The sequence below is a fragment of the Canis lupus genome, chromosome X, assembly GCF_011100685.1.
Source record: "Canis lupus familiaris isolate Mischka breed German Shepherd chromosome X, alternate assembly UU_Cfam_GSD_1.0, whole genome shotgun sequence".
In the NCBI taxonomy this organism is placed as follows: Eukaryota; Metazoa; Chordata; class Mammalia; order Carnivora; family Canidae; genus Canis; species Canis lupus.
In genome coordinates, this window is record NC_049260.1 from 91,514,548 (window position 1) to 91,537,644 (window position 23,097).

The following is a 23,097-nucleotide window of genomic DNA, read 5'->3' on the forward strand; positions in this document are numbered from 1 at the left end:
AGAGCCCCTTGAGTAGCAGGCAAAGGAACTTGACCCTCTGTTTGGAAAAATACACATAAGCACACCATGTTGCATAAAATTTTAAGAAGTTCATTAAAAAACCCCAGGTCTGTTTCCCTTCCTCCATCTTCAGGGACGATATGAAGATTAATGTCAGCCATCCAAAAGAATATTTACAAAGTAAATAATTGTTAAAACAATCACAGATAAACCAATACATTTGGAATTAACTCAAATACAGTGTGTATTGAGCAATGAGATGGGAGAGGAGGAAATAGATGAAACAACTGGCTGTGAGTTGATGGTTGTTGAAGCTAGGTTATTGGTTATTGGTACTTTGGGGTGCACTGTGTTATTTGCTCTACTTATTTCAAGATCCACCACTTTATTCCATTTTCAGATACTCTCTTAACTTACTGGAACAAAGTATCTCCTCAGGAGCTCATAAACATTCTCATACTTCTAGAGTAAGTTATATTAATATATTTTTGTAAATTTTCTTCTTATTTGGGGGATAAAATATTACCTTTTTTCCCAACAGCTTATTTGCTAATAATGTAGGAAATATTCAACTATTTTGGTAGCATCAAGGCTAGCACATAGGTTCTTCACATAGATAGAAGGAAACATGGAGATGGAATACTTAAGATATCAGAGAAATTAGCTAATAATAGACCATCTTTCAGCCCAGCAGCAGTCTTTCTGGACTGGAAAACTAGAAGTGGCATCAGCTGTCCAAAAGCATTCATTTGGAGCAGATGCTGGCTTAATGGAGCAGCGTCAATGACTGGAATTTAGAATTTGTACTCCTCTGTAGAGCTGAGTAACCCTACCAACTTCAGAAATGCATATATATATTCATTTCCATTTCAAGGCAGTTGGGGGAAAACCCAGTCTTATTTCCTAGGTGGAGGTGGGAACTTGCCCTAGATTGTTTGCTGAGCTATTTGTACATCCTTATTGAAAGCTAGAAAAAAAAATAGAATGAAATGTAAGAAATTTTTAAATAAATAGCACACAGGGGCTCCTGGCTGACTCAGTTGGTAGAGCATGTGACTCTTGATCTCAGGGTCATGAGTTCAAGCCCCACTTTGGGCATAGAACTTACTTTAAAAATAAATAAATAAATTAATTAATTAATAGCACACACAAATGATGCTTTTATGTGCACGTCCTTCAAAACAAAAAGGATAACCAGTACATATTAAAGTCTTTCAAAATTTTACAGAGAGTGTCAGCAAACAAATGACAGTTAAGATATTAAAAAACTATACTGAAATATTTACTGATGAAAATATATGATGTTGGGGATTTGCTTCCAAAAAATACAAGAGATAGGGAGGGTGGAGGGAGAGCATGGAACCTGTTCAGAGTGTAGGATAAACAAGAATGGCCATAAGTTGATAACTGTTGAAGCTGGTGGGTGCTGGGTATGTGGGAGTTTAGTATGCTATTTTCTTTACTTCTGTATGTGTTTGAGATTATGAATAATGGAAGGTATCTTAATGCCATTATAGAAATACAGCAGTTGCTCCAATTTTTAAGGCTTAAGAAACTTTTTATTTAGGTATTAGTGGCTAAGCTGGAGATTTTTGCTATGAAACCTTATAGAGCACGATGTAGAATCATCATTTGCATTGACAACCTTTTTATTTTTTATTTTTTATTTTTTTCACTGACAACCTTTTTAAATGTGGCTAGAATTGTATGTGAAGACATGGAGCTTTTTGTTGCTAATGTTGTTATAGCAAATAAATCTAGAAAGATATAATATGGCAAACCCACAAGTAGTTAATGTGTATATGTCTGTATACCAAAGCATATTATTGTAGTATGATTTAAATAAGCCATTCTTGGGATCCCTGGGTGGCGCAGCGGTTTGGCGCCTGCCTTTGGCCCAGGGCGCGATCCTGGAGATCCGGGATCGAATCCCACGTCAGGCTCCCGGTGCATGGAGCCTGCTTCTCTGCCTGTGTCTCTGCCTCTCTCTCTCTCTCTATCATAAAAAAAAAATAAATAAATAAAAAATTAAAAAAAATAAATAAATAAGCCATTCTTTGTAACATGTGAGTTTTCAAATATTACTTGTTAAAATACAAAGCAAGGCAATATCTTACTAACATGCTGTTGTTTTTCTTTCTAGAGTATGTTTGTTTCACTTTAGGTATATGGGAAAAAGAAACATAGCAAGGTAATTCCCACTGCAATTTCCACTTTTTTCCTTCTCTTCCAACAGAGGGCAGTGTTGATCATGCCATATAAAACCTAGATTCTTCATTTTGTGTTAACATGAGGTTGCTTATGGTTTATTTAATATGTCTGAACTCAAATTGTAAATTAAACTAGTGTGAAATGATATATTTTTAAGTTTTCCAAAGGGTAGTGATTATCCTGATATGCAGAGTTTCTGTTCTAATCCTAGAACAGATGCTTGTCTTTTCTGAAAGAGGTGAGAAAGGGCTTAGATCCAGGAGAAGGCAGGAAATCATAAAGTGGGAACAACTGTAAGGTCTGTACTTTTATCAACAACCTGTCAATATTGACTTCAGTTGCTAAGGTAAATAGAGATCCTCAGTGGCTGAGATGTGCATTCTATATTAGCTCTTTTCTACTTTTTGCCACCTATGTCTTAATGAAATATATACTTCAAAAATGTTTGTGGGAACCTAAGGAAAAGATTACTTATTCCAGTAAGATCTGTTTTAGGGGTAGAATTAAGGAACTCAAATAGAGTCCTTTTTATTTTAAGTTAAATTCCATGGCACTTCTAAAAACCAAAGGGGCACTTTGGATGGAGGTTATTGCTCGATGTTGGGAACATCCTAATAATGCATAATTCAGGTGACGATTTCCAGTGTCTTTCCCTGTGACTGGAACTGGCATGGTAACTACCACCACGAACCTTACTTAACCTCTACAATTCTGCTCATTCTCCCACTCTGTTCACTAGAGGAAAGACAAACTCTTCCTCAGTTCCCAGACGATCCAGCTGTAATTTTTTTTAAAGGAATCTTAAAATCGAAAGAAAACAAAAGTTGGCCCATCCTAGTAACAGACATGTTTACAGAGTAAAAATTTCTGATCCAGGACTCCAGTCCAGGACTCCAGTCCAGGAACAGATCAAATTGGCATTCTTTTTTGCACACCTAACCCCAGAAATCCTCCCCACCTCATTTTACCTCTGAGTATCCGTCTCATTCTTTCCTGGGACTCTTGCCCTGCCTCACCTTTTGAAGAAAAGCGTGAGCCTTCTGAAGTGTTGGCCACTTGACTCTGATTTTTTGAGGGGAGGGAGGGAAGTAAGGAACTTTTTCTAAATTCCTTAATTATATTCTCATAGCAAAAGCTCTTTTAAATATCCATGAAAACATCATACAATTTCCAGTGCTGCCTCATTTCAGCCAAGTAATAGTAGATAGAGTATTGAACATGGTATGCTGTTGATGTGGAAACCTAGTCATGTATTAGGTTGTTGTTTATTTTTTATTTTTTTGGTTGGTTTTTTTTTTAATCTAACATTGAGATCTAGTATTAAAGTACTCCATTTCCTAACTTTAAAATTCACTTTAGGGTACATGATGCCTGGCTGTCAAAGCACTTTGGAATAGACCGAAAATCACAAACCATGCCAGCTCTACGAAACAGATCAGGAGTAATGCAGGCCCGACTTCAGCATCTTAGTAGCCTGGAAAGTTCGTTTACACTTAATCACAGTAAGTGAAAATGTGGGTAGGATAGCCATTTGAAATATACATGTAATACCATGTAACCTTGAAGAAATTCTAGCTTAAATTGCCAATACGATTGGAAATGCTTTTGCACACGTGAATATCTTTGCATATCTCTGTGTTTATATACAGTCATTTCATCATGCATGAATATCTGACAATACATGCATGGATTTTCCAGCAATTTTTAGGTAATAGTGGTTTTTCTCTTAGTTTGGTATTAAAGAAATTAATTTTTCCCACTGAATTGCTGTTTCCATCATATTATTTTACACTGGATATCCTTCATTCCTACTGTTAAACTCCAATGCAAATAATGGCATCTCAATATAATAATATATATTTGTTTAATATATATAATATCTGTTCATTTGATGATTTTAAGGGATTACATCTGCTGAACTGACTGCAGAAATGAAAGAACTGTAAATACTATTTTGACCAAGGTATATTTCACATGTGTTGAAATATTGACAAGGAGAATATGACAAGGAGAGAAATGTTGACCAGCGAGGGAAGCTAGAGGGTTATATAAATGGAAGCAGTCCTCTGAAAAGCAAATATTAAAAAGTCAAAGAGAAATCTTTCATTTCCATACTGTCCTCTGGAGGTTGCAGAAAAGGAAGTCAGCCAAACTGGCTTTGTGATAAGGACTAATAATAAAAACAAATGTCTTGAGCGGATGGACCCTGAACTAATAATAGATTCAAAACCTTTTAAAAAAATGCAAGTTTTATAGCTGTAGGCTTTGCTCTTGTCACTTGTAAAAAGGTAATGGAGCTACTTCCTTTGGTTGCCCCAGATGCTTTGTTTTTCTTCTGATCTAGAAACAAGTACCCTAACAGAGGCATAATTGGAAACATCTGGCCACAGGGCACCACAGAATGTGATGTCGCTGACTGTCTATGATTTCTCATTTTCGCACACATAATTTCCCATGTTATTTCCCATCCCTGAAATCTTGTCTCCAAAGAAGCAGACACCTAATTATGTGTTGCAGAGTTGTTGATATGGAGCTGAAGTAAGAATGAGTGAAACTGATTAACCAGGATCATATTTGATTAAGGAATAAATGCAAGGAAGCTCATTAGGTCTGTGGATATTGAGAGCCTCCTTTCTTCTTGCTTGTGTCTCTCTGAGTCTTTGGGGGTGGGGAATCATTCAAAACTGATACGTGAATCTCTACATTGGGCAGTTTGCATTTACTTTTTTTTTTTTTTTAATCTTAGGCTCTGCGACAACTGAAGCAGACATTTTCCATCAGGCACTCCTCGAAGGCAATACTGCTACTGAAGTTTCCCTCACAGTGCTGGATACCATCTCGTTTTTCACCCAGTGTTTCAAGGTAAAAATGAAGAGTTAGAATTTAGTTGGTGTCATAAAGAAGACATTATATATAAATTAATTAGAGAAAGCATAGTGTAGGGAAAAAGTCCCTAATAAACTGTCTAGAAACTTAGATGACAGACCTCATTTGGCTACTGTGTGACCTTGGGGATCCACGGAGACTTACCTGCCACATCCATAAAGGGAGGGGTTTGGGGTCATTTGCCCTTATGCTTCCTTCTACCTCTGAACTTCCGTTGTTTGATTTTTTGTGTGTGTTTTAAAAATGTTTTCTGTCACTCTTTTATTAATATATCCAGTAACTTTCAGCTTGAATTAGGATTGAACCAGTTTGCCCAAATACTCGTGGCAATGAGATGTTTTGTCAGGCTTGATGATGTCCAGGCGGGCTGGCTGGCTTCCCCTGACCAGGCATTCAATGCTTTTTTTCTCAGATGTTTGCCTCTGGACACAAATCAGCATTGCTAGGATTTTTAAAAGAAGGTTAAAGCAATGATCTTGCAGGGTTTTTGAGGAAGCAAAATGAGATGATAGGAGGGTGCTTTGAAGAGTAAAAATTATGTTACTGTCAAATAATGTGACATTAGCAGAACTCAAAAGTAAAAAATCTTGTTTGCTTTCCCTTGAGTTACACAGGTCAATTATTTTCATCCATCTTCTCTATGTAATGCATTTAATTGCTTCAGCCCTCCAGGTTTTCCTTCTTTTTTTTTTTTTTTTTTTGAGAGAGCGTACCACATGTGGTGGGTGGGGGTGGGGAGCAGAGAGAGAGAGAGGGAGCTCCCACGTGGAGCCCAACTCAGGGTTCAGTCTCACAACCTTGAGATCATGACCTGAACTGAAACCCAGAGTTGGATGTGTAACCTCCTGAGCCACTCAGGTGTTCCATAGCCTTCCAGATTTACTATGGAATCCTGACCTGGGCTTTTCAGAGGCTTATAAGGGAAAATGAAATTAGATATTAATAAGAAATAGGCTACAGAATCTCTTTATCAAGTAATAAGTTTGTTCTAATTAAAATGCAGCCTAAGTTCATTTTTACTGTGCCAATAAATAAGAAGGACATCTTAAGGCTCACATTGTATTCCTTCCTCCTATTCAGATCCTTACTTAACAAATACGTGTCTTGGCAGATGTCAGTCACTATCCCAAGTGCTTTGCAAATATTAACTCACTTTTCTATTGTGAGGCTGGGGGTGAGAAAGGGGAGTGATTGCAAATGAGCACCAGGGATCTTTCTGAGATAAGGAGAGTATACTAAAATTGGACTGTGATGGTTGAAAAACTCTGTAAATTTCATTAAAATAATTAAATCATATACATAAAATGGGTAAATCTTATGGTACATATATTATACCTCAATAAACTAACAAATATGAACTCACTTTTATTTTTAGAAAATGTTTAAAGATTTTATTTGTTTGAGAGAGACAGAGCAAGTGAGTGTATTCCCAGTGAGAGGGAGAAACAGACTCCTGCTGAGCAGGGAGCCTGACATGGGGCTTGTTCCTAGGACGTTGGGATGAAGACCTAAGCCAAAGGCAGACGCTTAACCAACTGGGCCACCCAGGCACCCCTTCACTTTTAATCCTCATAATAGCTCTTTGATACAGATACTATGATTATTCCTCTTTTAAAAATTAGGAAACTGAGGTTCACAGGGGGAAGTTATGTCACATAGCTGGCCAGTAGCAGAACCAGGATTCAGAGCTAGGACAGTCATTAAAAGAATCCATGCTTTTTTTTTTAAAGGTTTATTTATTTATTTTAGAGAGAATGAGTGGGAGGAGGGACAGAGGGAGAGAGAGAATCCTCAAGCAGACTCCCTGCGAAGTACAGAGCTGGCCTCAAGGCTCCTGGGACCCAGAGATCATGACCTGAGCCAAAATCAAGAGTCAGATGCTTAACTCGCTGAGCCACCCAGGCACCTCATGAATCCATACTTGTAACCATTACACCCTGAGCCAAAGTAGACTAAAGAAAGAACCAGAAAAGTTTTATACCATTCAGGGATTCTGGGTGTTGATGTTACCATTATACCTAGTCTGTTCAATTGTGATACCTGCCATTGAGCAATATACTGCTTAATATTAATAGATTAAAAAGGGCACCTGGCTGGCTCAGTCAGTGGAGCATGCATCTCTTGATCTCAGGGTGGTATGTTTGAGCTCCATGTTGGGTGGAGAGATTACTTAAAAAGAATAAGCTTTTTGAAGAAAAATATTAATAGGTTAGTAGTGTTTTCTACTAACCTATTAGTAGGTATACTAACCTATAACTAGTTCTGCATTTGCTATGCTACATTGGAAATTTTTTTTCCATCTACTTAAAATGATGGAATTAAGTGCAGTTGGAATTTATGCAGCGTTTTGAGATTTCCAAGTTGAAAGATGGCACAATTTTTTTTTTGGCACAAATGTTTTTAAGTTATATTTAACTTTTTGTTTTTCTGAAACTTTCAAGCAGTGCTTTGATAAACAGGTATGGCAAAGTTGACTCTCTCATTTGGGGGAGTGGGGGATGGCATAAACTATTTCTGCAAGATGTATTTTTTAAAGATTTTATTTATTAATTTGAGAGAGAGTGATAGCATGAACAGGAGGCAGGGCAGAGGGAGAGGGAGAACCGGGCTCCCCACTGAGCAGAAAACTGATGCGGGGCTTGATCCCAGGACCCCAGGATCACAACCTGAGCCGAAGGCAGAAGCTTAACCAACTGAGCCACCCTAGCGCCCCAACGTGTTGTTTGTTTTATGTTTTATAGAGTCAACTTTTAAATAATGATGGCCACAACCCATTAATGAAAAAAGTATTTGATATTCATCTGGCTTTTCTTAAAAACGGACAATCTGAAATGTCGCTGAAACATGTTTTTGCCTCCCTGCGAGCTTTCATCAGTAAGGTAAGGAGAAAATCTTTATAGCTGCTAGCAGGCTCCATCTGTAGCAGGCCGGAAAGAGGGCAATGAGACCACCATGTTGATATCCATGAACCTTAGACAACAAAGCTATTAAGTACTGCCTTTGTAATCCTGGGTACAGAAGAGCAAAAAACACAAAAGGGGCCCAGCCAGGGACCCCTTAAAGTCTAAACATGCTGTTTATTTCACCTTGCCATTCCTTCCCCTTTCCAGCAGGCTCCTTTGAAAAGTATCATTTTCAAATTACCAACTTTGCCAGTTTTACTTCTAGTTTGCTTCTCTTTTTATAAGGTTTTATTTATTTATTCATGAGAGACACAGAGATAGAGGCAGGCTCCCTATGGGGAGCCTGATGCGGGACTCGATCCCAAGACCCCAGGATCACACCTTGAGCCAAAGGCAGATGCTCAACCACTGAGCCACCCAGGCACCCCCAGTTTGCTTCTCTTGAAAGTCTTCTCATGCTAAGGATACAAACGTTAATCAGTGCATCCATGTATAAGCCCTTGGAAAGCAGAGACCAGGTTTCTTAACCGCAGGGTCTTGTATGATATCCTGCAAATGATAGGCACTCAGTACAGGTTCAGATGAATGAATTCTGCCTCTCATTGCTAATTGTATCTGCTGGCTCTAAATTTTCAGGCTGCTTACCTCATCTCAACAAAACCTCAGACCAGGCTTTTAGGAATAAATCTGACCGAAACTGATAGCAAAAATTTATTTCTGGTCTGTTTTTGATAGCTTTTAAATGTAATAAAAAGCATTATAAACCAGGATGGAGTTAAAATTATGGAAAGCTACAGTCTAGGCCTCTACTCTGGCATGTATAACTCCAACAAGACAAATTCAATTAAATGATTTGTGTAGTGGAATAGCTAAGCATGGAAAACTTTTTTTGTCATCATTATTTGTATGGCAGCTTATTACATTTACTTGATATAGAACTTAAGTGGATTTGAAGGTTGTTTTTAATTGCCATTCCTTGATATAATTTTTGAATAAAGAAGTATGTGGAGAACTGAATTCAACACAAGCATGTTATAAGAAACTAAGGGAAATAGATTCAGAAATAATTCATCAACCAAACAGTTAAAGGGTAGGAACTTATTGGTGTTAGACAATGTGTCAGGGATACAGTCCCAGGGCTTAACGTCCAGTAGAGGGAAACCTACACACATCTGTGGACACACATCCACAAATACCACTAGAATAAGAGAAGTCTGTACAGGGATCTGAGGGTGGGCAGAAGGGGAAATGTTCTAATTTAGCAAAAGTTCCTCTATAGTGGTAGAGATAGAACTTAGTAAGGACTGAGCAAGAGATGAGACTGAAGAGGTTAATGGGGACCAGATGATTATGTACTCATCTTAGGAGTTAGACTTCATCTTTGAGGCCTCAGGGAACATGGAACCAGCAGAATTAGATTTGTATTAAGGGCAGATTGATGTGGGTGGGGGGAAACTCTCTCAAAAGTAGTGTGGAGGGACGCCTGAGCGGCTCAGTGGTTGAGAGTCTGCCTTCGAGTCCCACGTTAGGCTCCTTGCATGGAGCCTGCTTCTCCCTCTGCCTGTATCTCTGCCTCTGTGTGTGTGTGTCTCTCATGAATAATAAAATCTTTAAAAAAAAGTAGTGTGGAAGGTGGATGGGTGGCAATACCAAATAAAGGCAGGAAAAAGACTTAACTATAGTGAGCTGGATAAGAGATGAGAACCTAGAGTAAAAAAAAAAAAAAAAAAAAAAAAACACCTAGAGTAAATGACAGTGACAGTGAAGATGGAAAGTCAAAGGCAGACATAAAACATGGTAAGAAAATTGAATCAATAGGATTTGGTCTTTGGTTCACTGACTGGATGATGGAGTATGGTAGGTAATGTGAAATACAGAGAAAAGATTACATTTGGGGTAAAAGTTAATGAGTTCTGTTTTGTGGGCCTGTTGAATTTAAGATGTCTTTAGGACATTCAGTTACAGCTATTAGAATTAGCAGTTGAATATATAGATCTTTGCTTGGGGGAGAGATCTTGGTTAGAGAGCTAGACTTGGAGTCATCACCCATCCACTCATCATCCATCCATCCATTCATCCTGTATTTATTGAACACTGTTTCTCTGTCTGGCATGGTACTAGGTACTAGAGATACAGGATGGGGATACAAAAGAAACAGTCTCTGAAACTTCTCAATGCTCTCATGAAGCTTGTAGGCTAGTGGGGTTGGGGAAAAGAAAATAAACAAGTAAATAAAATAGTAATTATACGTTCTAGGAAGGAACCAAGGTGCTGAGATAGAGAATAATGATTTTTAGGAGATACCTTAATTTGTTTTATTTTTTTAGAGAGAGCATGTGCACACAAGTGGGGGATGGGGGTGGTAGGTGGTGGCAGGGAGGGGAAGAGGGAGAGGGAGAGAGAAAATCTTAAGCAGGCTCCATGCCCAGTGCAGAGCCCAATGCTGGGCCCAATCTCACAACCCTGAGATCATGACCTGAACCAAAATCAAGAGTTGGACACTTAGCTAACTGAGCCCTCACCCGGTGCCCCAGAGATACCTTACTTTAGATAGGCTTGTACCTTTTAAAATGAAACCTGAAATATAAAAGGGGCCAACTATTTGAAAAGCTCAAGGAAGAACACTCTAGGGAGAAGGACATGCATATGCAAAGACCCAGAATTGGGAAAGAATTGAAAATTCTGGGAACTGAAAGATTCAGTGTAGCTGCAGCATAGTGAACTAGAGAGAGCATCAGCATATGAGCGGTAATTGAAGCCATGGGAGTGGTTTAATTTCCCCTGGAGAGTGTGTAGAGGAAGAACCAAAAAAAAATAAAGGTCAAGAGCAGTACATTGGAGAAAAAACAACCTAGAAGGGGCTGGAAAAGAAATCTTTGGAAATGAGAGGGGAACAGCCAAAGAAGAAAAGTTTCAACATTATGAGGAGGTACAGAGTGGTCTAATGAGATAAAGGGGAAAGGGAGTCCATTGGGATTGATAATGAGGAGGTCATTAATGATTTTGGCCATTGCCCACTCAGAAAAGTATGGTGGAGATAGAGACTAATTTTAGTGGATTAACTACACTACTCCCATGCCCTCCCTTACACCTTTATTTCCATACTAGAGTATCTTGCCCAGCAAGATTTGGTCTAATCTGGTGAATCTATTGATGAGATTTCCCAATTGCCAATCAGAAAACATTCATTATCTGCACAGCATTGCACTTGGTGTTAAGGTGATAAGGAGTGGATTCCTGGGACACTGGCTGGCTCAGTCGATAGAACATGTGACTCTTGATCTCAGGGTCATGAGTTTGAGCCCCACGCTGGGTGTTGAGATGACTACCAAAAAAAAAAAAAGGTTCATGTAACATGGGTTTAAAGTCAAGATTCCCAAGGAATAATTTTGAAAGGGTGGCCCTCTAGCTTCACACTCCCTGAAAAAATCCATGATGCACACTTGAAGCAACTTACTACTTGCTTGCCTAGACAGGTAAGCATAGGCAATTGTAACAAGCCTATGTTGTACAAATAATTTATCTTTCACAAAGCAAACTAAATACATTTTCAAAGTAATAGCCCCTTGGCTGTTTTGAAGACTGAGCATCACTTTTGTACTCTCTAATGCCAAAATATATTTTACTCAACACTATTTATGAGTAGAAGACACACATGCATATGTTTGTGGGTGTACACTTCACCTCTACCTCATTTTGTTAAAAGATCAGCTCTACTTGATGAATACATTCCCACTATAATTTTATCAGCATTTAGGAGTTCATAATGTAAGGAACTGTTTAAATATAAGGCAAAAGAGTAAGCATTGCAGATCATCCCTCCCATTTTCAAAGCCCAAACTGACACCCATCAATCATTCATCATATCAGCCATTCATTGATTTAATACATATTACCAAGAACCTACTTATCTTTTCCAGACCATCGTAAACTCTTCTCAGATCTGTCACATTTATAGGCAGTACTGGACATTTTTACAGTGACCTGTATACAGACTTGAATTGTTCTCATATTTTTAAAAGATTTTATTTATTTACTTGAGAGAGAAAGCAAGCAAGAAAGCACAAGCAGGGGAGGGAGGGGTAGAGGGAGAAGGAGAAGCAGATTCCCCACTGAGTAGGAAGCCCAACAAGGAGCTGGATCCCAGGACCCCAGGATCATGACTTGAGCCAAAGGCAGAGGCTTAACTGACTGAGCCCCCCAGGCACCAGAGCACCCAATCCAGTTTTGAGTGAGAATATAGTAGGCATTTGAGAGTTGATTGATTTTTGTGGTTGGATTTTCAGATACCTATTTGTTTTTCCTGTTCTTTAGTTTCCCTCAGCCTTTTTCAAAGGAAGAGTGAACATGTGTGCTGCATTTTGCTATGAGGTTTTAAAGTGCTGCACCTCGAAGATTAGCTCAACCAGGAATGAAGCATCTGCACTTTTGTATCTTCTGATGAGAAACAACTTCGAGTATACCAAAAGGAAAACCTTTTTGAGGACACATCTGCAGGTCTGTGAAAATCAAAGCTCCTTTTCCTTCTTTTTTGAAAAAAAAATATTTTATTTATTTATTTGAGAGAGAAAGAAAGATAGAACATGAGCAAGGGGAAGGGGCAGAGGGAGAAGCAGACTCCCCACTGGGCAGGGAGCCCAACGTGGGGGCTTGATCCTGGCACCCCAGGATCATGACCTGAGCTGAAGGCAGACGCTCAACTGACCGAGCCACCCAGGGGCCCCACTCCTGTTCTTTCTTCTGTTCAATCTTTAGCTTCTAGATTAAGACCTAGAGATATTTGGTCCAATACAATAGCTATTAGCCACATATGGCCAGTTAGCACTTGAAACTTGGCTAGCCCAAATTGAGACATGTTGTAAATATAGAATATACGTTGGCTTCTGACAACCAAGCACAAAAAAAGGTGAAATATCTCAATTGTTTTATATTGACTGTATGCTGAAGTGAAATTTTGGACATTTTGGGTTCAGTGAAATATATGAAATTTCACCTGTGTCTTTTTACTTTTTGATGTGGCTCCTGGAAAATTTAAAGTCACATATGTGGCTCACATCCCATTTCAGTTGGACAGCACTGCTCTAGAGCCAAGATACCAGGAGCCCAGGCTCTAGTTCAGATTCTGGGAGTATCGCTCAAGTACCACTCACTGGGTGATCTTGAGGAGCTTCCTAGTCTTTCAGTGCCTCATTCATCGTATGCAAAATAGCAGTAAATACCTGTGCCTACCTCATAGGGTTTCGTGAGGATTAAAAAAAAATGATTAAATACCAAACAAAATATTTGTTAGATAGCACAGCTGGCTAGATACTGTTACCGTAACAAGTAATTTAAGTTTGTTTTTCAAGTTCTGGCCTGCCCAGTTAGCACAAAATGAGAGATGGCTCAGGGTTTAGTGGCAAGCTTGGACTTTGGAATCAGGCCTACCTGGGTTTTTTTTTAAGATTTTATTTATTTATTCATGAGAGACACATAGAGAGAGGCAGAGACATAGGTAGAGGGAGAAGCAGGCTCCCTGTGGGGAGCCTGATGCGGGACTCGATCCCAGGACCCCAGGATCACAACCTGAGCCAAAGGCAGATGCTTAACCACTGAGCCACCTAGGTGCCCCCCCCCCCCCACCTGGGTTTAAATCCTAGTTCAGCTACTTATTTACCATGTAACCTTACACAAGTTACTCAGTCTGTCTCTAACTCTCTGCCTCATCTGTAAAATGAGGCCAGGTATAGTTCACCTCGCGGAGTTATTGTGAGGGTGAAACAGAAAGTGTGTGTTGTGCCAGGCACCATGCCCAGCATGGATGTAATAGATGCTTAATGTGTGCTAGTTGTCATTTAAAAACTCCATTTCTTTTGCTTGTTGGATGAAACAGTTCTGAGCCAAGTCACGCATGGGACTTCTTGACTTACTAGGATCTTTGTACTATGGGAAATCCTTGGTCATATTTCTGTCTTCCCTGCTATGGTCTATTCCACTGGAGTTGTTTATTGGAGGCTGGCTTAGAAGTAGGGAAGCAACTGTAAGTGGCTTTCCAGAAACATCATGGGGAATGGGAAGATCTGATAGAGGTAGATGATAGATGCTTCCTATAAAAATCTGCCACGTACTTCCTTTGGGATACTAGGGCCAGCATTACATGCTAGGGCCTTTGCTATTTGCTTTTCTGAGGCACCATTTAAATAACCACCTTCCCCAAAACATTTCTGCAATAAACGTGCCAGTATGCTCAAAATGTCCTATGAAGGGCCATTCTTCTGGGTCAAAGCATCAGTTCTCTCAAGTCATTTATTGAAATATAAATGCATTAATAAATGTGAGGACTTAAGAGCATCTCTGTCACATAGTCAGTGCTAGTAAAGTGTTAACTAGTATTATGATTATGATCTCTTTCATTCTCATAACAATGCTATCAGGTAGTCTTACCTCCCCCATACTACACATTAGGAAAGTGGGACACAGAAGGGTGAAATAACTTTCCCAAAGCCACACAGTAAATAATTAATAAAGTCAAAAGCTGAATCTAAGGCAGTTTGACTCTAGAGCCTGTGCTCACAGCTCCCACAAAACCCTGCTTTCTGGGAGCTGGAGTGAATTGTCCAGCCATCAACACCTTAGTGTGAATCATGCAGGCAATCATCCAAGGAAGCTTGAGAGATTCCAATCACCACCAAAGGTCCTTAGGTATCCTGCCATCTGACCTGGAGAGACCCGAGTCAGAAACCAGGAAGGGAGCTGAGGGACTACAGTTGGGAGTCCAGCATGGTGAAATTGACTAGTGAAAGGCAATGAGAAACCACCCAAGAAAAATGTCATTTATTCCCAGCTTTGCCATAGCAACTACCCAACAAGCCTAGTTGGAGTGGAGACCTGGCCACCATCATATCAGTTCATGATTTTATAAACTGTTTTAGATCTAGCTGTGCTATGAGGTTTTTTCTTTTAAAGATTTTATTTATTTATTCATGAGAGATGAGAGAGAGAGAGAGAGAGAGGCAGAGACACAGGCAGAGGGAGAAGCAGACTCCATGCAGGGAGCCCAATGCAGGACTCAATCCCAGGACCCCGGCCGGGAACACGACCTGAGCCAAAGGCAGACTCTCAACCACTGAGCTAACTCGGGTGCCCCTGTGCTATGAGTTTTGAACAGTTGTTCACATCTGACCAGGAAAGGCCAAATACAGTTTGTAATTGGGACCTTTGGAAGTTGCTCTTTCACTAGAAAAATTTAATTTTTTAGGATTTATTTATTTATTCATGGGAGACACACCGAGAGAGGCAGAGACACAGGCAGAGGGAGAAGCAGGCTCCCCATAGGGTACCTGATGCAGGACTCAATCCCGGCTCCTGAGATCACACCCTGAAGGCAGACACTCAACCACTGAGCCACCCAGGCGTCCTTCACTAGAAGAATTTAAAGCCTTTTGTGTATGAAGAAAACATTACGATGGAACAGGGTAGCATTTTTCAACGGAACATTTCATACGGGTGCTTATGGGGTTACACGATGATGAAAATAAGCAGCATTTGTTCAAAAGACATTCGGAAAACAATGTGTGCTTCTTCCTGCAGATCATAATTGCAGTGAGCCAGTTGATAGCTGACGTGGCCCTAAGTGGAGGATCGCGATTTCAGGAGTCTTTATTCATCATCAATAATTTTGCAAATAGTGACAGACCTATGAAGGTATGTTCTCACTCCAAGGAATAAGCTAGAACCACCTTCCCTGTCAGAGAAGTTTACACTCCTATAGTTAAACTGTCATTGGATACACAACTTTTGATAGTATAGAGCATATAGGATATGGGCTTTATCTTATACAGCACTGTGTCTCCAGCACCTAGAACACTGCCTGGTACATAGCAGATCTAAAGAATTATTTGACTGGATGGATGAATGACTATATTGTGTATCCATAGCTGTTATAGCTAGTAGGATTGGAATTTTTTCCAAGCTTAATTTCTAAACTTTTTCAGAAAACAAATGGCTTCATTTTTGAGAGTCATTATCATTTATAATATTGGCTAATGAAGCACTGAGTTTCAGGAATCCTCTGTTAACTGGTTATGGCTTGCCATAGGTATGTATTGGCAAACCCAAGCCCAGTTGGCTGAGGCCAAGCCCAAGACCCTGATCACCATTCCTCTTTCTTATCTATGTACTCAGAACCTATAACATTATAAAAATTCATTTGTCTTGAGGCATGGGGAACAGGTTCTGATCTCCAGTGATATATGTATGCAAGGGAAGAATCTTTTGCCAGTAGAAGACTTTTCCTCCCAGAGGGATCATCCCCATTCTTGGGAAAGGTCATCCTCCAGGATAATTTGACAATATTGTGTAAAAACTGAAAGAAAAAAAAAGCTCACAGTCACAGCATACTTGATGTTTGGGATATGTAGAATCTATGTACCAAAAAATAATTCCCAGAGGAATGTTGCTTAGACTGAAAAAAAAAAACAAAAAAACAAAAAACAAAAAACACTGAGTAGTGCCAGCCATTCTCAGGCTGGGAAAGTTTGTTTTTCAGCCAGTTCTGCTGGTTCCCTGGAAGATCAGCATATGCTCCAACTAATCCCATGAGCACAGAAACAATTTATGTCACTTAGGATCTTCTACTCTGAAATTTATTTTACCATTCTTAATTCTATATTATGTAAAAGTTGGATTAGCATCTTTTTCAAAGTAAACGAGGTCTGTTTGGGCTGACCTTGATAATAAATCTTTTTCATGACTTATTTCTTAGTTTTATTCTGGTAGAGCTGTCATTACCAATAAACCTTATTATTACAACAAATGGAATCACTACTGGGGTATAAGAAGGAACTTTATTGTAAATGGAATCACTACTGGGGTATAAGAAGGAACTTTATTGTACATAATTATTATTTTTAGAGAGATTAAGAAAGCACTTTTAATTTTTTTAAAGATTTAATTTCTTTATTTTACAGAGAGAGAGGGAGCCAGAGAGCATAAACAGGGAGAATAGTAGAGGGAGAGGGAGAAGCAGGCTCCCCCACTGAGCAGAGAGCCCAACTCAGAGCTCCATCCCAGGACCCCGGGATCATGACCGGAGCTGAAGGCAAATGCTTAACCCACTGAGCCACCCAGGTCCCCCAAGAAAGTGCTTTTAAAACCCATTTCTCCACATTTGGTTATATTTACATTGGAAAACTCCATAACCCTGTACTTGTCCCTTACTCATCTTCTCTGAATCCTACAGATGATTGTGAGAACTCTACCAGGGTTAAGAGGAAGTGATAGTACTTTCTTAATAGTGGTCAGGATAAAGAGGAAACTGTAACTTAGTGGGTTTGGAGAATAAAACAACACTTTGAGAGAAGCTAGTAAACTCTTTAGAGTGTTCTGTGATTCTTAACCCTTTAGTCATCTAAGTGAAAATCTTAGCAGTATGGTTTTTACCTTCATGGAGATGGTAATTGCTGGAGGGGATAGGTTTGTTTGTCTGAATGGAAGAGTGGCTCAGATCACTAGCTCTGGAGCCAGGATGTTGGGGTGTAAATCATGTCTCTACCATTTAACCCACGGTGACACCGGAGTCCAGCTATATTAACTGCTATATGCCTCCATTTAGTTCTTGGTTAAATGAATTATAACAGTACTTATTTCAGAGGGTTGCTAGACAAATGAAAACAGGGATGGCACTTAGACTATTGCCTGGTACAGAGTAAGCTGTCAATTTTAGCCATTCCTGTAACCAGAATTACACAATAATGGCAAATAATTCTCATGGCCATAGTATTTACAGTGGACAAGCTGGAGTTCGGAGCCAGGTAGTCTAGTTCCCAAATCCATGCTTTTATGTATTGTGAGTATCCTGCCATCAAGTATAGAGTTTGAAGCCCAAGCTTCATTTTAAAAAGAATTAATTTAAAGCTCTTTGGGGGCACCTGGATGGCTCAGTCAATTAAGCATCCAGTTCTTGATCTGAGCTCAAGTCTTGATCTCAGGATCATGAGTTTAAGCCCTGTGTTGGGCTCCATGCTGTACTTGGAGTCTACTTAAGAAAAAAAAAGTCTCTTTAGACATGTAATATACTAAGAACCAAATACCAAGAACTATAGCAAGGAATATAAATCATGTTATTCTCAGGATTGGATGCCAGGGCTTAGAGCACATTGATAATATTAATGAACATGTCTTTTTTTGTTTGTTTTGAAATTAGGCAACTGCTTTTCCCACAGAAGTCAAAGACTTGACCAAGAGAATCCGTACCGTTCTTATGGCCACTGCTCAAATGAAGGAGCATGAGAAAGATCCCGAAATGCTCATTGATCTCCAGTATAGCTTAGCCAAGTCCTATGCAAGCACCCCAGAGCTCAGGAAAACCTGGCTTGATAGCATGGCCAAGATTCATATAAAAAATGGAGATTTTTCAGAGGTGATGTCTTAAGACTTTGTTCTAGACACCGTCCTGCAAAAGCCCTGGAACAGATGCTGACCATTCTTTCTTTGTCATCCTTTTGCAGGCAGCAATGTGTTATGTTCACGTGGCAGCTTTGGTTGCAGAGTTTCTTCATCGAAAAAGTAAGCTATTTCTGTTCTTAGAGCCAGGGAAGATTTCAGTTTGCACAATAGTTCTTATGTTTGTAGTTTGTGACTATGAATATGATGTAATTGAGCTCTGAAAACCATGTTCACCTTTAGCTCCATTCAGTGTTAAACAGAAGTTGGCTACAAAAGAAAACTGGATTATTCATTTTGCCTTCATTATGAGTAGAAGAATAGGTTAGATGGTACAGGGCCAGGCCTGATGCCCAATGTTTATTTTCCAAGACTGTCTCCTTGGAAGACTGCCACAAATTAAATTCTTCTCAGGGCTCATGAGAAGCTCTGGTGAATATAGATCATTTGTTTTCCCCTCATCTCTCTCAACTTCACCAAAAACTGTCCACAGATTATATGCCTGTGGCCACTTTAGTGCACCAGTACCTGGGTATTAAAAGGGAGTCAGCACATCAGCAAGAAGGCCAAATAAGCTATCCCTTTTTGTATACCCCCCCTAACAATTTGGCATCAATCTGGGGGCAAAAATCCCTCTGTGGGAGCCGTGGGATCCAGCACTGTGTGCCAAGGGACCTGGTTGGAATTGGACCCACCTATGCATTGGGTAACAGGCAGACAGACCTTGATCCTGGATGCAGACTCTGTAGTGGCTCATGAACTGGCCCGAGCCCTTCTCACCTGTGTTCTGAGAGCCCCTGGAGAACACTGTCTTAGATAATCATCCACCGATGGGAGAACCTTGGTGGAAGTCAAGGAGTCCAGTTGAAAAGTTCTAGCATGTCTTTGGAGCAAAACAGATACAAGTTCAGATTCCTGGGAGAGGGTAAGAAGAACAGTTGGACTTAACTCGTGTCCCCCATTCCTCAATGTGGCACAGCCCAGTGCCAAGAGAGACCTTCTCGCCCTTGATTTCTTCTGCAGGAAAAAGTGGGAGCATGTGAATGGGCATCTGGTTTTCCCAGCAGTACAAGACCTGCCAAAGAGGCCCATTTCTCTCTCATCCCACCAGACTACTGGATCATGAGCCGCATGACTAGGGGCAGGAAGAAGCGAGGAGTGCTGCAGATAGGACTCTTACAAGGTGTTAAAAAGACACGGATCCTACTAACCAGAAGCCTGCCAACAAGGCACTAGTGACACTTAGCATATAGATCCACCCCCTATCTATCCCACAGGCATTCTCCATGCTCTGTGTATCTAAACCCCACACTCCTTTATCCTATAGTAGGCTCCCTGTGTGTGCTCCTGATAGGCGGCATGAGTAAGCTTTGGCAGATGACCAGAAGCCATCTAGAATCTGAGGGCCACCAAACAACCACAGACTTGAGCTTTAGTGCCAGCCTTGAGAGAGCAAAAGGGAGCTGTTAGCACCTGGCCTGGTGTGTTACATGATGGAGAGAAGGCATACAAGCTGAAGAAATCTGCCACAAAAGGGAGCAAGAAGTGTGAAGCAAGTATATCCGTAGGAGGTCTAGGAAAGCCACAGACTCCCTAGTAGGGCAGATGGAAGGTACTTCTTTCCCAAAGTCAGTCAGTAAAGGTGGTTGGAGATGACTGCTCCATCAGATACAGGACTTCAGAGAACAGGAAAAACAGAGGAGACCGGACACCACCAAAGGATAACAGTCATCTTCCAGTAACCCACGCCAAAGACCTAGAGCTTTGCAATTTACCTAATCAAGGATTAAAAATAGCTGTTTTAAGGAAGCTTAATGAGCTACAGTAAAACAGAAAGACAATTCAATGAAATCAGGAAAACAATACAAGAACAAAACATGAAGCTAAACATACAAATTTTTAAGAAAACTCAAATTCTGGCATTGAAGAATATAATGAATGAAGTGAAAAATGCAACAGAGAGCATTACCAGCAGAATGGATCAAGCAGAAGAAATAATCTGTGAATTGGAAACCAGGACCTTTGATGGGGCACCTGGGTGGTTCAGTCAGTGAAGCATTCCACTCATATCGCGGTAGTGAAGGTGGGCTCCATACTCAGTGGGGAGTCTGCCTGTGATTCTCCTTCTCCCTCTGCTCCTCCCCACTAAAATCAATCAATAAATCTTTAAAAAAAAAAAAAAAGAAGAAGCCAGGACCTTAAAAATGATCTCATCATAGGGGAACAAAGGACAAAAGAATGAAAAAGAGTGATGAAGCCTATGTGTGTGATCTTCGGGACAGCATCAAAAGACACAATCTGTGAATTCTTAGATTCCGAAAAGGGGATGGAAAGCTTTTATTTCCAGAAATAGTGGCCAAGAATGTCCCAAATCTAGGGAGAGATTGGACACCCATGTTCACGAGGCTCATAGATCCCAAAAAACACAACAGAAATAGAGCTTCTCTAAGACACATTAAACTGTCAAAAGACAATCCCAAGACAGCAAGAGAAAATAAGTTTGTAACTTACAAGGGAACCTTCATAAGTCTATCAGTGGATTTCTCAGCAGAACCTTGTAGATGAGGAGAGAGTGGGATGATATATTCAGAGCACTGAAAGAATAAAACTGGCAATCAAGAGCACTCTTTCCATCAAAGTTGTCCTTCACAAATGAAGGACAGAGATGTCCCCAGGCAAACAAAGGCTGAAGGATTTCATTGCCGCTAGACCTGCCTTGCAAGAAATGCCAAAAGGAGTTCTTGAAGCTGATATGAAAAGCTGCTAATCAACGTGAAAATGAATGAAATGGATCTATTCAAATGGATGAAGATGTGGCACATATATACATTAGAATGTTACCCGGCCACAAGAAAAAGGAAATCCTGCCAGTTTTAGCAAAATGGGTGGACTTTGAGGGGACTAAGTGGAATGAGTCAGAAAGAGAAAGACAAACACCATATGATCTCACTTTCATGTAGCATCTAAAAAAGCCAACTTCAAAAATAAAAATAAATAAAAATAAAAAAGCCAACTTCACAGAAACAGAGAGTGGATGGTAGTTGCCAGGGGCTGGGGAAAAAGGAAGATGTTGGTCAAGGGGTAGAAACTTTCAGTTATAAGATGAATGAGTTCTGGAGATCTAATGCACAGCACAGTGATCTTAGTTAACAATATCATACACTTGAAAGTTGTGGAGAAAGTAAATCTTAAATATTTTCATCTCCCCCAAAATGGTAATTATGTGTGGTGGTAATACCATTGTGGTAATCATTTTGCAATATGCACGTATCAAATCAACACACCTTATGCTTACACAATGTTATATATCAATTATGTCAATAGAGCTGGCAAGGAAGTCGGTAGCAAGGGGGAGAGAAAGAAAAAGGGAGTCAAATGGTCTTGGAGAGCTTCAGGATCCAGCAGGTCTAATTCAAGAATCTGCCTGAAAGCTTCCCTTTTTTTAAGATTTTATTTTATTTATTCATAGAGACAGAGAGAGAGAGAGAGAGGGAGAGAGAGAGAGGCAGAGACACAGGCAGAGGGAGAAGCAGGCACCACACAGAGAGCCCGACGTGGGACTCAATCCCGGGTCTCCAGGATCACGCCCTGGGCTGCAGGCGCTAAACCGCTGCGCCTCCGGGGCTGCCCAAAAGCTTCCTTTTCTGAAAACAGTATTGTTAGCTGCTATTGCAAAAACTGCTTAAGTAATCGGGGTGCCTGGGTGATTCAGTCAGTGAAGCATCTGCCTTTGGCTCAGGTCCTGATCGTTAGGTCATGAGATCGAGCCCCGTATCGGGCTCTTTGCTCATCACAGAGTTCTCCTTCTGCTTCTCCCTCTCCCCCACCTCCCTCATGTCCTTGCTTTCTCATTCTCTCTCAAATAAATAATAAATAAAATATTATTTTTAAAAAACTGCTCAAGAAGTAGAAGAGTTGAGCTAGGTTTCAAAAGTGATTGGTGATGGATATTGCTAAGAAACCTTCCACTGTCTATCACAATGGCCAAGCCACTTCTTTTAAGGCAGTTAAATGAGTCACATGAGGCCAAAATGAAGCCTTGTGGGAGTCCTGTCACTCTGGCTTTGGTCTATGAGAACACAGCCATGTTTTGTTTTGTTTTTGTTTCTTAACTCCAGAATTCCTACAGTTAACTGTATGGTTTTTATTTCACGTCTAAGGCTCAGTGTTCCATTGCCTCGTATAATACCACTCATGTGAGGAGAATCTTTCTAAAATGAGTCTTCCCAAGCATGGTTTCATGACTAAAATGTAGATTCATTACTTATATTTGAAATGAGCACTTTGTTTGATACTGAATTATTTTTTTAAACAATTCATGGGTTTGAAATTGGCATACTCTAGTTTTCTCCTTTTAGTACACGTGTGGTTTTAAAATAGAAGAATCTTACTTCTCAAAAGAAGGCCCCATTTGAGATTTTTTTTCTCCCATCACTGGTCTGCCCGTGAAATTACAGCCAAAATAAACATTGAAATTGTACACCTGCAATTCCAAATAAACTAATATGAGAACTCTAAACACAGTAATACATTTCTAAGTGTATTTTTAAGATAAGTGAGGTTAATATTATCTCCTCTTTTTTTTAAAGATTTTATTTATTTATTCATGAGAGACAGAGAGAGGCAGAGACATAGGCAGAGGGAGGAGTAGGCTCCCCACAGGAGCCTTTTGACT

General features: G+C 40.0%; 1 protein-coding gene across 4 annotated transcripts in view; it reads left to right on the forward strand.

Annotated features, from left to right (window-relative positions):
- DOCK11 (dedicator of cytokinesis 11) overlaps positions 1-23,097 on the forward strand; it is a 187,708-nt gene that overhangs the window by 129,904 nt on the left and 34,707 nt on the right. For all 4 annotated transcript variants that reach the window (XR_005386410.1, XM_038588149.1, XM_038588150.1 and 1 more), the window contains 9 exons: positions 401-467; positions 2,144-2,191; positions 3,571-3,713; positions 4,958-5,073; positions 7,839-7,976; positions 12,315-12,497; positions 15,570-15,683; positions 18,184-18,399; positions 18,488-18,545. Coding sequence is in view for 3 of the 4 variants with exons in the window: in XM_038588149.1 (XP_038444077.1) it covers positions 401-467; positions 2,144-2,191; positions 3,571-3,713; positions 4,958-5,073; positions 7,839-7,976; positions 12,315-12,497; positions 15,570-15,683; positions 18,184-18,399; positions 18,488-18,545 (1,083 nt within the window). In the remaining variant the exon portion in view is untranslated. The remainder of the gene's footprint in view (positions 1-400; positions 468-2,143; positions 2,192-3,570; positions 3,714-4,957; positions 5,074-7,838; positions 7,977-12,314; positions 12,498-15,569; positions 15,684-18,183; positions 18,400-18,487; positions 18,546-23,097) is intronic.